Source organism: Dermacentor silvarum, unplaced genomic scaffold, assembly GCF_013339745.2.
Source record: "Dermacentor silvarum isolate Dsil-2018 unplaced genomic scaffold, BIME_Dsil_1.4 Seq559, whole genome shotgun sequence".
NCBI lineage: Eukaryota > Metazoa > Arthropoda > Arachnida > Ixodida > Ixodidae > Dermacentor > Dermacentor silvarum.
Genome location: NW_023606429.1, coordinates 105,555 through 120,001, shown reverse-complemented (window position 1 = coordinate 120,001; position 14,447 = coordinate 105,555). Strand labels below are relative to the sequence as shown.

At 49.8% G+C, this 14,447-nt stretch overlaps 1 protein-coding gene across 1 annotated transcript; it reads right to left on the bottom strand.

Annotated features, from left to right (window-relative positions):
- Positions 1-3,455: 3,455 nt before the first annotated feature.
- Positions 3,456-6,347, bottom strand: LOC125941893 (uncharacterized). The gene is made up of 3 exons (XM_049659764.1): positions 5,836-6,347; positions 3,536-3,608; positions 3,456-3,485 (listed from the first exon to the last, which is right to left on the bottom strand). The coding sequence occupies exons 1-3, from the start codon at positions 6,105-6,107 to the stop codon at positions 3,456-3,458; spliced, it is 375 nt and encodes a 124-aa protein (XP_049515721.1). The 5' UTR covers positions 6,108-6,347.
- Positions 6,348-14,447: the final 8,100 nt, after the last annotated feature.

Here is a 14,447-nt window from a genome sequence, read left to right as displayed (position 1 = left end):
CAATCAGTAAAACGTGAGAAGTTTATGTTCTGGTAATTAGTTGCCTCTTTCATTGCGTAACTACAAGTACGTAATTATTTTCAGTAAGTATATTTGCTGTTTACGAACCAGCGAGCATACGCAATAAATATTCCTAAAGTTACTTTCATGTTAAAATTCGCTTAGTGTTTGCGCTCTTGCAATACAAGAAAGCGAAAGGCGAGTTGCACATCCGTAATGCATCGTGTTCGTTTTCTGACGTTCGCTCGTAATTATGAAATGAGGCGTACATACACAATGTTGCACTGTTAGCGTTCCATTTATTTTGGTTTGTATTGTTTTTTTGTCACGTATATTTCTCGCTTACCGTTTACCTACTCGCCGTAGTAGCTTAGTGGCTTTGGTAGGTTAAACTGGTAAGCTCGATGACGCGGGTTCGATTCCCGGCCACGGCGGCTTACATTTCGATGGAGGCGAAATGAATAAAACACCCGTGTACATAGATATAGGTTGTGGGGATCGAGGTGCCTTCCCGCGCCTCGTCCCCCAGCTCGCGCGTGGCGCTTAGCTCGATCCCCGGGAACCGCCGCCGTAACGGCAACATGGCGAACACGGCTAGCGCGCCGGACCTACTTTCCCGCGCAAACCGTGGTTCTCTCCCCCCCCCCCCCCGGGATTGGACTTGCCCCGCGAGAACACGTCACCGGGACGCGCCCTGATTGGCCTCCCGCGCGGCGGCCCCCGGGCACCCTCTCCTCCCGAGCTCTCGTCCGCTGAGCGCTTCCTCGCGACGGCAGATGCTCACAGGCTCGCAACGAGGTGGTCACATGAGGCCTTTGTTCTCGCGACTCCTCGTTATCGCGCTTGGCGGACCGCTACCCGGTTAGCCCTAGCGCAGCGGGCGCGCGTACTCGATCGGTCTTGCGGTGAGCCTTGGCCCGTAAGCGCCGTGACTGTAGTACTGTGCTGTACATTGGGTGAATAAACTCGTGTTTGTTGGCGATCTGACTCCGGAGCCTTCTCTGCGCCGTGTCGGAGAGTCGACGAACCCTGCTGTAGCGCCTTTGTGCGTTGCGGAGTGGAGGAGCGTCGTGCCCTTTCCTGACCGTCGCTCGTAGGGTAAGCCTTGTGCAAACCCATCTCCACAAGGTGCACGCTAAAGAACCCCAGGCGGTCGAAATTACCGGAGCCCTCCAATACGGCGTTCCGCAGAGCCATATTGTGATTTTTGGATGTAAAACCCCAGAAATTATCATTACTATTATTACCCTTTACCTGTGCTCTCAGTTCTTCATGACATATGAGCAAGTTCGACACGCTGAAATCGAGATTGGCATTCAACACGTTCTTATCGTCACACCCACACCATCAGAGGGGATTTCTGGCCCCGAAAAATGCGGGTTTGCACCACACGTGATATTATTGTCGTTAATCACGACGTGAATGCAAGTATGTCAAGTTACTAATGCCATGACCCATCAGTCATCTTAGTCACAGATTTGGGAATATATACCAAGTGAACGAGACGCGAGAGTTACGCGGTTTGTGTTTATTTTTGGTACCGCGGCTCCACCGACGGACACATTACGCTTCCCTAGAGCCTGTTAAAGATTTCTTCTTAATAAAGAAACAGCAGAGCGCGGGAGGCAGTCTTATAAAGCAAATCGAATGCATGAAATAAAAGAAAGGGAACGATAGGGTGTAAAAGCGTTTGCATGAGCTAGCCATGTATTCCACGTTCTCCTGGTTGTCATCGCAATCTCCAGCTTATTTTCTTCTGCAGCACGTTAACGTTGCTCATTCCACGCATAACTAAATAAAGTAAGCGCGCGGAATGCGAATAAAGCCGCGTAAGCGCGGACCAAGCGAGCTAGAAGGAAATAGACAAAATACATGTATTGACAGCCAGCAAACGCGTTCTCTGTGCGGTGAGTCACTGCGGTATTACCTTGCGGTGACGTGGTATTTAAAATATCCCAAATTATTGCGATGTTGGCTAATAGCAACCAAAATATCAGGCTCGTAGCAGACGCCCGCCGTCTTGGCGCGGCTTCCGCAGCGGAGAAAGCCCACGGGTCATGTTATGAACGGACGCGTGAGTCGCAACGACAGGGAACACAAAAGCGTTTATTACAAGAAGGACACTGCTTATATAGCTAAGACGGTGACAGGTATCAGCACACTTGGTGATAACAGAAGACAGGCACAAAACTGGCGCACGCTCTCTCGTTGCCCACTGACGTCACTTCGTGTGATTTCACAATCTATCACATCCCTTCCCCCTTAGTCATCGATGCCGTAACGTCGCACTGGGCGGCGTTGGCGAGTGGAACGCCTGAGAGGCTGCGGCGTCTCAGGCCCGACAGGTCCCAGGGTGGGGCTTGGTGTATCCGGGAGCGCAAAAGAGGGCGACGTTTCATGGCCTCCGGGCTCATCGTGCCATGCTCGGCGCACGTGGTCCCGGTGGCGTCGGTGCACCGTGCACAGTACCGTCTGCAGTCCGCAGCTCGTACATGACGTGGCCCAAACGTCGCAACACACGACCAGGAACCCACTCGGGGCCGGGCCGGAAGTTTCTCGCGTACACAGTATCACCCGGCAGGAACCCACGTTGTGGAGGCGGCAGCAGGCATCTTGCTTCGCTCTCGTCCCGTTGAAGGGTCGATATGGCCGTCCTGAAGTTCCGACCCAGCATGACTTCTGCAGGTGATTTGCCGGTTTCGGAGTGTGGCGTAGAGTGCTGTTTGAACAAAAAACGTGAAACCTTGCATTGTACGGTGCCCTGTCTCTGTTTCCGTAATGAACATTTCAGTTCTCGTACCATCCGCTCCGCCCTTCCGTTACTTGACGGGTGGTAAGGCGCGGTATACATATAGCGAATGCCATTTCGTTTAAGGAAATCTTGAGTTTCCCTGCTGGCAAAAGCGGTGCCATTATCAGACACAACCAGGTCGGGTAATCCATACGCTGCGAACATCTTGCGGAATTTTTCAATTACCGCAACTGAGTGAAGAGACGGCATAACTTCGACTTCAGCCCAGTTCGAGAGGGCGTCTACCGCCACCAGAAAATGCACGCCTTGGATCGGTCCGGCGAAATCCACGTGGATTCTACTCCAAGGTCGTTCTGGCTTAGTCCAGAAATGCGTTGGTGTCTTTGGTTCACTCGGTCTGTTTACCTGGCACGGCCGGCAGCATCTAACTATCTCTTCTATCCTTCTGTCCATATGAGGCCACCACACGTACGACCTAGCTATTGCCTTCATGGCCGTCACTCCCGGATGGTTAGCGTGCATAAGACTTAACACTTCTTTCTGCAATGCCTCAGGAATTAATACGCGGCTTCCCCAGAGCACACAGTCGCGATGCACGGACAACTCGTTTTGTCTCACCTCATACGCAGAGTACTCCGGGGCTACTCGCTCGCGTGGCCAACCCTCCAGGATCCATTTCTTCACTTGGGACAGCTGGGGATCACTACTGGTGTACGCTGCCACTTCTCGTGCGCTCACTGGAGGGTACTCCATAGCTTCCAGTAGGAGTATGTCACCCGGTACTTCAGTCTCCTGTCGGGTTAAGGGAGCCGGCAACCTACTCAGGCAATCTGCGTTTCCATGGTCCTGGGTTTTCCTGTAATCGAGCACGTATTCGTAGGCTGATAGCATTAGAGTCCACCGTAACATGCGAGGCGAAAAAACCGCCGGAATCTGCGTTTTCCGCTGAAAGATTCCTAGCAAGGGCTTGTGATCCGTGAGAATAAGAAAATTTCGCCCACAAAGGTACTGGTGGAAATGTCGCACCCCAAAAACCACGGCAAGAGCTTCACGGTCGATCTGAGCATAATTACGCTCAGCCTTAGATAATGTTCGAGACGCATAGGCCACAGGCTGCTCATTTCCTTCGTTGTCGCGGTGAGACAAAACTGCCCCCACTCCCACAGATGACGCGTCGCATGACAACACTAATGGGGCATCAGGTATAAAATGCACCAGTAACGAGTTAGAGGTCAGCAACTTCTTCAGGCTCTCGAACGCTTCCATGTGCTCTGAACTCCAGTTCCATGGTACGTTGTTATCCAACAACCGATACAATTTTTCAGCTACTTCTGTCCTGCCCTTCAAAAAACGATTATAGAAATTGATCATACCCAAAAAGGCTTGCAGTTCCTTTTTGTTCTTCGGAGCAGGAGCCTGGTGGATGGCCTCAACCTTTGCTTTCGAGGGGTAGATGCCCTTAGCGTCAATTCGATGCCCCAGAAACTCAAGGCTCTCCTTGAAAAATTCGCACTTCGCCGCTTGAACTCGGAGCCCGGTTTTGGACAATCGGCTGAGGACCTCGGCAAGCATCCGTTCATGTTCCTCGATAGACTCGCTGGCAATCAGGATATCATCCAGATATACCGCTACTTGCGGCATTCCGGCCAGCACCATGTCCATGGTTCTTTGGAACACCCCAGGGGCAACGGACACGCCGAACGGCAGCCGACAAACCCTGTACAGCCCTTGCACGGTATTTATCGTGAGCAACTCCGCCGTTTCTTCATCCACTAATAGTTGCTGATAAGCCTGCGTCAGGTCGAGTTTGGAAAAAACACGCCCCCTTTCTAATCTGGCAAACAGTTCTTTGCTTGTGGGTAACTGGTATACATTACTTTTTACGGACTGGTTCACCGTGCTCCTATAATCTCCGCATATTCGTAGGGAGCCGTCCTTCTTTCGCACCACGACGATTGGCGTTGCCCAGTCTGAATATTGGGTGGGTTTTAGAATTCCCAGTTCCTCCAAGCGATTTAACTCAGCAACTACTTCCTCCTTCATGGCAAACGGAATGCTGCGGCACTTCAGGAACCGGGCTTGGGCGGCCTCCTTTAGTTCGATGTGAATGCGTGGCAGATTTGCGCCTGGAAATGTTTCACTGAACACGTCTGCGAATTTTTCCATTATCGCTTGAGGTCCGACCTTTATGTTATGAAGACCTGTTAGGCTGATTCCCAATGGCTGGAACCAATTTCGGCCCAGTAGAGCGTTCCCGTCGTTCTTCAGTACTAGTAGCGGCAGCTGAAATTTTCGGTCTTTGAACTTCACGGGCACAGACGCTTTTCCCAGTACGTCCAGACCTTCCTTTGTCCAGGTCACCAGTTGCGTGTCGCACTTGTCCAGCTTGATCCGCTTCGCCACTTGCAGCTTCCGAAATTCGTTCATACTGATAATCGACCTGGCCGCTCCAGAATCTACTTCCATCGGCACGATTTCATTTCCGATCTCTACAGTGATGACGTACTTTGGCGTCCCGCTTTTTAATTGGCTGATACTGAACAAATCGTCGTACTCGCTCTTCGCTGCTTTTTTTTTTTTTTTTTTTTTTTTTATCCTCGAGCTGCGCTTCCACCTCCGCTGGCTTTTTTCGGCATGCTTTGGCTAAATGCCCCTTTCCGCCGCAGTTGAAACACACCGAATCTTTGTATCTGCAACGCCATCCTGGATGCGCTCCCAAACAGCGGAAACAAACCCTCTGCCTCTCTGGTTGCTTCTTGTTGGCTTCCTTTTCTACTTTCGACGTTAACTCTTGCTGGAATTCGGGCTCCTGTGCGTTGCTCCGAATTACTTTTTGCTGCTTGACAGCTGCTTCTGCCGTGATTGCCAATTCATATGCCGTCTCGAACGTCAGATTTTTTTCCGCCAACAATCGTTGTTGAACCACATTGTCCGAGATTCCAAAAACCAACCGGTCGCGCAACATTTCCTCTAATGGAAATTTTGTTCCGCCAAATCCACAGTTGTCGGATAACTTGCGCAGAGCAGTGACATAGTCGGCTACGCCCTCCCCTTCTTGCTGGTCTCGCTTAGAAAAGACGTACCTCGCGTATAGTTCAGATGGCTTCGGGTTGACGTGCTTCTTTACTGCATCAACGATGACTTGGTAGTCCACGTTTGGCGGTCGCGACGGCTTCACGAGAGTGGCTATGAGGGAGTACGTCTCTGGGCCACAGCAGCTGAGCAACACCGCTCGCTTGTCCTCATCCGTTGTGAGCTTGCTCGCTGCACAATACAACTCAATGCGCTCGACATACTCCACCCACGACGAGTTTTCACTGAGGTTGAACTCTCGAATGCGACTACCGGCTGCCATGCTGCCGGAAAACCCTGGCCCACGCACGGGTTAGACCGTGCCTCGTCGCCACTGTTATGAACGGACGCGTGAGTCGCAACGACACGGAACACAAAAGCGTTTATTACAAGAAGGACACTGCTTATATAGCTAAGACGGTGACAGGTATCAGCACACTTGGTGATAACAGAAGACAGGCACAAAACTGGCGCACGCTCTCTCGTTGCCCACTGACGTCACTTCGTGTGATTTCACAATCTATCACAGGTCCTAAGGTCCCTGTATCTTTCAAGGGTAGCGCCAACTCCTCCTCTCCGCGCCGTTTCCTCCTTGCCCCTCCCTCTTGGCCGCCATTAGTGAGCGAAGCGCGCGGCCGCTACCACCCGCTTCATATTGTATCGCATGCGACGCGTTGAAGCGCTTGCTTGAAACGCGACTGTTCTGGGCGCATTTTCACAAGGCTTTTCGTACGTAAGATACCTACGTAAGATAATTAGTACCTTCAATTATTAGTAGAATCTGCATCGCTCAGACGAGGAAAACGAAAGGTAGAACAAGTTAAACCCAATTCTAGGCAGTCTGATTGTTTCTCGGAATCGAATGGAGTTCAGTTTACCTGACGCATTTACCAAAACAAAGAGCTGTATATACATCAAACGATGCACACACAACACGGCGGAGACATTTATGTGCTAAATACCCTCAACGTGTTTTTTTTTTTTTTTTCCAAAATGCACCCGCGCGCTTTTATTTCCCCCTCAGTTATATGCCTTGGTTCCTGTGTGTGCGCGCGCTTTCTGCGTTTTGCTCTTGAATTGGAGACTCTTCCATTATGCTCATTTTATGAGAAGCCATGCTGATATTCATATTGCCAAAATGCGCCCTTTTGTTCGCCGCAGTGCAGAAACCGGGACTTTTTTTCTTTTCTTTTTTTTACTCAGTCGTTTGCTGATAGTGAACTCGCGAACGCCCACCATCCCGCGTTCATCCCTAACTGGGTGAAAAAAGCGACCAGAACCTCCCTCAGTAATGACCTCCCTCGGTGGCAGTCAAATTTCTTTCTTCCGATACGGTGTAGCCATATCGCTCGCCGTTTGAGGTTTCGTTTGCCACGAGGAACCGCAAAAGGCTTGCCCCCCTTGGCAATGCTGTTCGAACATCCAACAGCACAGCAAGTCGGCATCGTGCTGCAGCCGAGCGCGTCTTCAAAAATGTAAAAAGCCTACGCTCACGCACAGCTAGCGCACATGTGGCCCTGTGTTTCTACGCTCACTAATGGCGCCGTTTTCCCGCGATAACGAAAGCCGCGCAAGTTATTCGTCACGTGTCAAGCCTCGTCCAATGGGAGACTGGAAAACGGCGAAGAAGTCAGGAGAGGGGTAGAGGGCGGGGAGGAAATTCTCCTTTCCTATCTGAACAATGGTTTGCGCTACCTTTAGAACATACAGGGACCTTAACGATGATGATGATGATGATTTATTGGCATCCCCTTTGAAACGGGCGGCGACAAATAGTCACCTAGCCTGCTTGATTTAATCATTTATACTATACATGTTCTTTATCTAGCATTTTTGTATACCTCTCATTATTATTTTTCTTTTTCAAAAATTTACCTTGTGCCGCTGCCTATGATTTTAAGAGATCAGGTCGTATCCATCTTTTCCCTGCTTTTTTTCCACCAGTACTCCAATCGTCTTTTGCTGATCTCTACGGCTGATCTGTTTATGTTTCCGTCCACTTTGAAACCAAGCGCTTCTGGGAGTTGCACGTTACCTACGGTTCTCGCTGGGTGGATCCCGGCGCATTCCATTACGATGTGCTGAGTGGTTTCTGGATCTTTACTGCAGCATGCACATGTCTCATCTAGTTCCGAATATTTGCTCCGGTATGTCTTGGTCCTTAGGCAACCGGCTCGAGCCTCAAATAGCAAGGCACTGCCTTTTGTGTTATCGTACAGATTTTCCCTTCTAATTTCTTTCTTCTCATTCTTGTAAACCTCAATTGTCCTTTTTGTTTCTATTCTTTGCATCCAATTCACGGTCTCTATTTCTCTCACTTTCTGATGACTCCTGGTTGTCTATTTGCAATTTCGATTATCCTGTACTTGGTTGCCAACTTCCTTGACCTCTTCCTCCATTCTGTGTCTACGCTTTTCATGTAGAGATACTTGTGCACTTTAGCCGCCCATAACGGGTCCGGTACAGCAGCACCGCGGCGCGGGAGTTCACACAAAAAGGTCCTCGCTCCTGCCGTGCATTCGCGCGGCGCTTTGGACACTCTCCCATATTCTAGTTCACTCTACCTGCGAACTAGACCGTATTCTAGTACACTCTACTGCGAACAGCTGTTTACGTCCGCCATTTCTCCTCGTATTGAACTTTACAAACCGCTGTTGCGCACTCCAAAAGAAATTATACTTTGAAGCGTTTTTTAAATTACAAAACGCACGTATTATTTGGTCCTAATAAAGAGAGGTGAGTTATAGTATAACGCGCACGTCTTTTTCATTACATTAAAGGAATTATGCGTCGTGTGCAACAAAACCTGGCAGCAAGCAACTCTGGGCGTCGCACCATGCAGTCGCATTGTTGAAATCGCAGTCATGTGCCCTCAAAAAAATGTGGTTGATCCCTCTTATATAGGAATCGGTATAGAACACGAAAGTGAAACGTGTCTTCACAGAAGTAGTGTAATGTTTATTGCACATTGATATATAATGTCTATTGGTGTTTTGAGGCTAAAGCGCCCTTAGGCGTTGATGCACCCACGCTGACGCCTGGTGGCACGTCTCCTCCATCACGACTACCAACGTCGATGACCATGAGCAACCGTCGTGCATGTGGAAGCTGCACTACGCTGCACACGCTAGCACAACGCGAAAGACGAAGCACGTAATTGACACACTAATACAACGCGCAAGACAAAGCACGTAACTGAATCGTCACCGAGTCAAATCAGCGCGTACAGCGCGTCGTAATTGCAGCCTCCGCGATCAACTTCAGAAACATTTTCAGAGCTAATTGCGGACGCCACGCTCCGCTGTGCTGAGTACGGTGAACGCCACCTAGGTGGCGTTGGTAGTGCTTCTTGATGCCAGAGTCCCTTCGAATGCTGGCATCGAGGCGTCGTAGTGCTGAGACCACCGAAGCGTTCACTGTCGGTGCGCGTTAGTGTCATAATGCAGTACTTCTCTTTTCTGCTCGTAGGCGGCGGCACCGCCCCGAGCAAGAGCGCGGGTACACGGAGGAGTGTTAGATATATAAGGCGCGTCTGTGTAGCTCTCTGCAAATGCGTTTGTGGCGCAATGGGTTAAACGCTCGGCGATCTATCGTCGCGGACCGAGAGGTCGTGGGTTCGATTTCCAAATTTTGCATGTTTGTGGAACTTTTTCTTCTGGTTTCTTTCTTTGTATTATGTTCGTGCACATTGTAAGAACGTCATATCCGTGACGGAAATACGTCAGTGAAGTCTTGGTGGACCCCGGCATAAAACACTTTCGTGTTAAAAATCGCATTGCGACGATCGCACCGATTTTTTTCGCTCCAGTCGCAGCATGTGAAACGGCCCTCACGCTGCACCATGGAGGAACGAGAAGCTTTCTTTCTCCATTGACTCCAACCATGCGCTGCGCTCACGACCGGTCGTGGCTGCACTTCGGCTACAGTGTGGCCTCAGACTCTACCTAGGCGGCGCTGCGGAAAAGCCCGCGCCCCCATCACAGCCTTGGCGCGAACTGAGTAGTGCAACGTGAGCTGTCCGCAAGCGAAGCTGCATAGGCCACAATGGAGCCCCCTCTTTCGGTTGTGTTGAGGCACCGTTCCCTAAAAATCAAGGATCTGGAAAGCTTCTTCCGTCCATCCACACGAAAGGGAGGAAGCTCAGCCGAGCGAAGTACGTGTACAATGTAAAACAAGTTCCAGGTGTTCGGCGCTACAACTCGCAAGTACAGCGAGCATCGTACGACATCGAGTTCGAGGCAAGCACTCCGACGTCCGTTCTCTAGCGCCTAAATGTGTTAACTTTGGGTACGTACATAATGTCAAAACGATCAAGTACATATATGACTAATTCAGTTAGCTATGTAGCATACGGTCAGTGGTACAAAGCTCGCTTTATCAGGGGCGAATGGCCCTGGCGACCTTCGCCTTTTCAGTTGCGTTCTCGCTTCAGCTCTCGCTTCCTGTGCGTTTTAGCGTGTGATGGCGCATCTTCGAATGTTCTCTTCGCGGTTTTCTTCCGTTTGTATTGACTGCAAATGGAAATACGTGCATGTCCGCTTTCGCGGGTACAACCGAAGGCAAAAAAACCTAAATGTGGTCGCGAACAATATTTTGGGATTTATTCGTTTGAACTCGTGTTAGCATTTGCTAGTTGTTGCACCCGCTAAACTGATGGATATCTGGTTTCAAATCTCTCAAAGGGTGACCGCTTGTTACTCGATCGTTTATCGCTCACCGCAGCGCGATTACATCTGTTCCCGGGCAGGCGCATATATGCACAAACGATGCTGCCGTTTTTGCGTTTCCTTTTTTGGAGAGCACAAAAGCACTATTGCACCTTGTTGGCGATAAGATGAAGGCTTGTCACTTGTTTCGGTTTCCGGACGTGCACACAACCATTTTTCAGGACGCTTATATTCTTATTCGTGAATAACAATTGTGTATTTTACAACACAAACGAATTTCTCGTCACTTTACGGTCACTCTAAAAAAATTACGACCATTTTTTATTTCGAAATAGGTTCTTTCGAAGAATTTAAATCAGAAATTAAAAAATCGACCCTGGGGGGTCGCATTTGGCAAAAAAATTCCACCCTCAAAGAGTTAAGCATTTTATCGTAATGTCGTAATTATTTACAGAGAATAAATTCTTCCATAGCCTTTTTCGGGCAGCAAACAGAAAACTTTTTCCAAGGCAGCAAACAGCGTGCGAACATAACGAAAGTAAGCTTCCTACAGTGCCTGCGCGCCGCATCTTTCTGTCTCGCGGGAGCTACAGCACCGCTCAGTACCCTTGAATTTTTAGCAGACGCTTAAAACAACACACGCGCACAAATAAATGTAAATAAACGCGACATTTTTTTCTACACACGTGCGTTACTTCGCAATTACTCATCCAATGCTCCTACAGCAACTTTATTGCTCACATTAAAAAAAATGTCACAGTTTCGCCCTAAGGGCGAAGCAATGAATGCGATAGCAACACAGCAATGTCATACGAAGTAAGGTGAGCGGCTTTGGTAGCAATATGAATTGTAGTAAACATGAGCTGATTAAGTAAGCAGGTGTGCTGCGGCGTAAGTAGACCGACATGAAGAGAGACTCGATGACCACGAGAAGGCGCGTGTGAAACGGTGGTGTTGATGAGAAGCGCTTCCCGTGGGCAGCGCGCGCGCGAAGGGACACACCTGTAGCGCTGCACTGCCGATCCGGGCAGCATTACATGTGTAGCGTGCGTTGGAAAATGTGACCCGACTATTACTAACTGAATGAACAAGCGTGGTGTGAGCGCGCACAAACAAACATGAATAGATCACACTGAATGACTGCAGACAACGACTGTCAAAACGCTGGCAGCAAGCGCATATATACGCCCCAGCAGCGGGCGAAGGTACGTGCGGTCTATCGCTTCAACAGAAACGGAGCCGCGAATGCACGGCGCTTAAAGGTCAGAGCCGTGTGGAGATAAGAGACGGTGCGGCGAGCGACGAGCGCGGTTGTTGGCAGAAGAAAAGTGCGCCCCCCCCCCCCCCCCCCCCCGCTTCCTCCGGCGCTGGCTTCCCGCTTCCTTGCTTGCGCGTGGGAGAGATAAGAGACCGTGCGGTCGAGCGACGAGCGCGGTTGTTGGCACAGTAGAAGTGCCCCCCCCCCCCCCCCCCCCGCTCCCTCCGGCGCTGGCTTCCCGCTTCGTTGCTTGCGCGTGGGGGATTGAGTGCGTTCGCTCTCCGTGATAGCGCGCGTCCCCGCACGCTTGCGCTCGGGCATACGGCGCGCGGTGAAGATTTTATCTATACGGAACCTCACGGCGACGGCGACGGCGACGGCTACGGCGACGGCGACGGCCGACGGCAGAAATCCGGTTGAAGTGTCCATATAATTGCTATCGCAATAAAAAAAATGCGGTCGTGAGGGTTCAGTGCATGGCGAAACGTGCTTGTTGTATCGGAAAAGCCGAAACCAGAAATGAGCTCGCGATACCACAATGCCCTAGGACACGATTTTGAATTCATAAAGGAACCAAAATGTTTGGTTAAACTGACCTGCCAAATCTCTCCGTTCCACTGGCTGAGTCAAGCGGAGGCGGACGTCTGTAAACAGGTGGAAATATCTATGGCACATACGCAGGATGGTTCGCAACTTTTTTTTTTTCTTGGTTGCCAACGAAGTGGCGGCTGCAGATTCCTAAGTGTTCGCTTGGTTGCCATAGTCCCCCGTCAGGGCTACGCGACACAATTACAGCAGAAGAACCTTATCACACTTTCTCATGTGAGCGGCTGTGTTGTGGAGAATGCGAATAATTCGCTTACCCAACACGTTGAGCGGCCCGTATCCAGCGCTCTCGGCTTTCTCCTTTATACGACCGCGATGGAAATCGGTAAAACTGAACGTTGTTATTCAGACCTTCACGTTCATGACAATTTACAACGCAACAGAAGCGTCGATTGCGGCGTTTCTTCGTAGCGCGCGGAGCTGTCGCGGTTACCGTCGTGCTCGCCATCGTTCTGACGAGTGATCCAACAAGAACTTTGTGGCAGTTCAGCGGCGCGTCCGGCTGGCATAGAAATTCATAGCTCTCTTTCTGCGTGTTAAATGCGCAAAACAGTGGCAATATGAACCAAAATTAAGTGAAATTGTTGTTTCGCACTCGCTAGCTGCTTAGGCAACTAGCAAGGGAGTCGGACTTTGCACTACTCAATTATTACCTCTTCGCACCGGCAGGTGGCGCTATGCGTCTTGCAAAACTTGATAACCAAGTTTTGCAAGACGCATCCTGTACTTGGCAACCAAGTACAGGATAATCGAAACTGCAAATAGACAATCAGGAGTCATCAGAAAGAAAGTGAGAGAAATAGAGACCGTGAATTGGATGCAAAGAATGGAAACAAAAAGGACAATGGAGATTTACAAGAATGAGAAGAAAGAAATTAGAAGGGAAAATCTGTACGATAACACAAAGGGCGGTGCCTTGCTATTTGAGGCTCGAGCCGGTTGCCTAAGGACGAAAACATATCGGAACAAATATTCGGAACTAGATGAGACATGTGCATGCTGCAGTTAAGATCCAGAAACCACTCAGCACATCCTGATGGAATGCGACGGGATCCACCCAGCGAGAACCGTAGGTAACGTGCTACTCCCAGAAGCGCTTGGTTTCAAAGTGGAAGGAAACATAAACAGATCAGCCGTAGAGATCAGCAATCGACGATTGGAGTACTGGTGGAAAAAAAGCAGGGAAAAGATGGATACGACCTGATCTCTTAAAATCATAGGCAGCGGCACAACGTCAATTTTTGAAAAAGAAAAATAATAATGAGAGGTATACAAAAATGATAGATAAAGAACATATATAGTGTACCTGGTTAAATCAAGCAGACTGGGTGACTATTTGTCGCCGCCCCGTTTCAAAGGGGATGCCAATAAATCATCATCATCATCATCAACTCTAGAGTCTGACGTCTATAGAATACGGTTGTGGTACGAGTGGCTAGGGCGGCGCATGCTTTGCAGTGAGGCGCCCGACGTAGAAAATACTGTGGCGGCGCTGCGATAGAAGTGGATTGGGCCGCATCAAGGTCGCGCTGTTGGAAACTGCTGGCGATACTGCTCGGCAGGGTCATTCGTACTACTTTGCGCGCTGGTATTTGCGTTCAGACCGCTCAAATGGTGTTCATAATTGCATATGACATGTATTTATACCTTAAGAATAAATTCCTTTCATTCTATTCTTTATTTTCTTTTTTTTTTTTTTAATGCCGCGCAGTGGTCTATTTCGGTCTCGGGCCGGGTTCGGGCCGAGACCGAAATACCGGCTGGGCCGGGCTCGGGCCTAAGGTAATGGGGTGGCGGGCCGGGCGGGTAGCGTAGATTATTTCCGGGCCCGGGTCGTGCCATAATACTTTTGGTCGGGCTCGGGCGAGCAGCCCAACGTGAAAACGGGCTGAAAAAGTCAGCCCGTGCAGTGCTCTAATGTCTACTACGTTGCTGCAGTGCTCTGGATGCTCGCTCGTAGCACTATCGATGGAGCTATTTGCTGTAGCGGTCATAGTAGTTTTCTTAGGTGGATCTGCGGCTCCAATACCTTTGTGTTGATATTTATTTAGCAGACTTACCTCCCTAGTTTCGACGAATTGTTCAAGTTCTC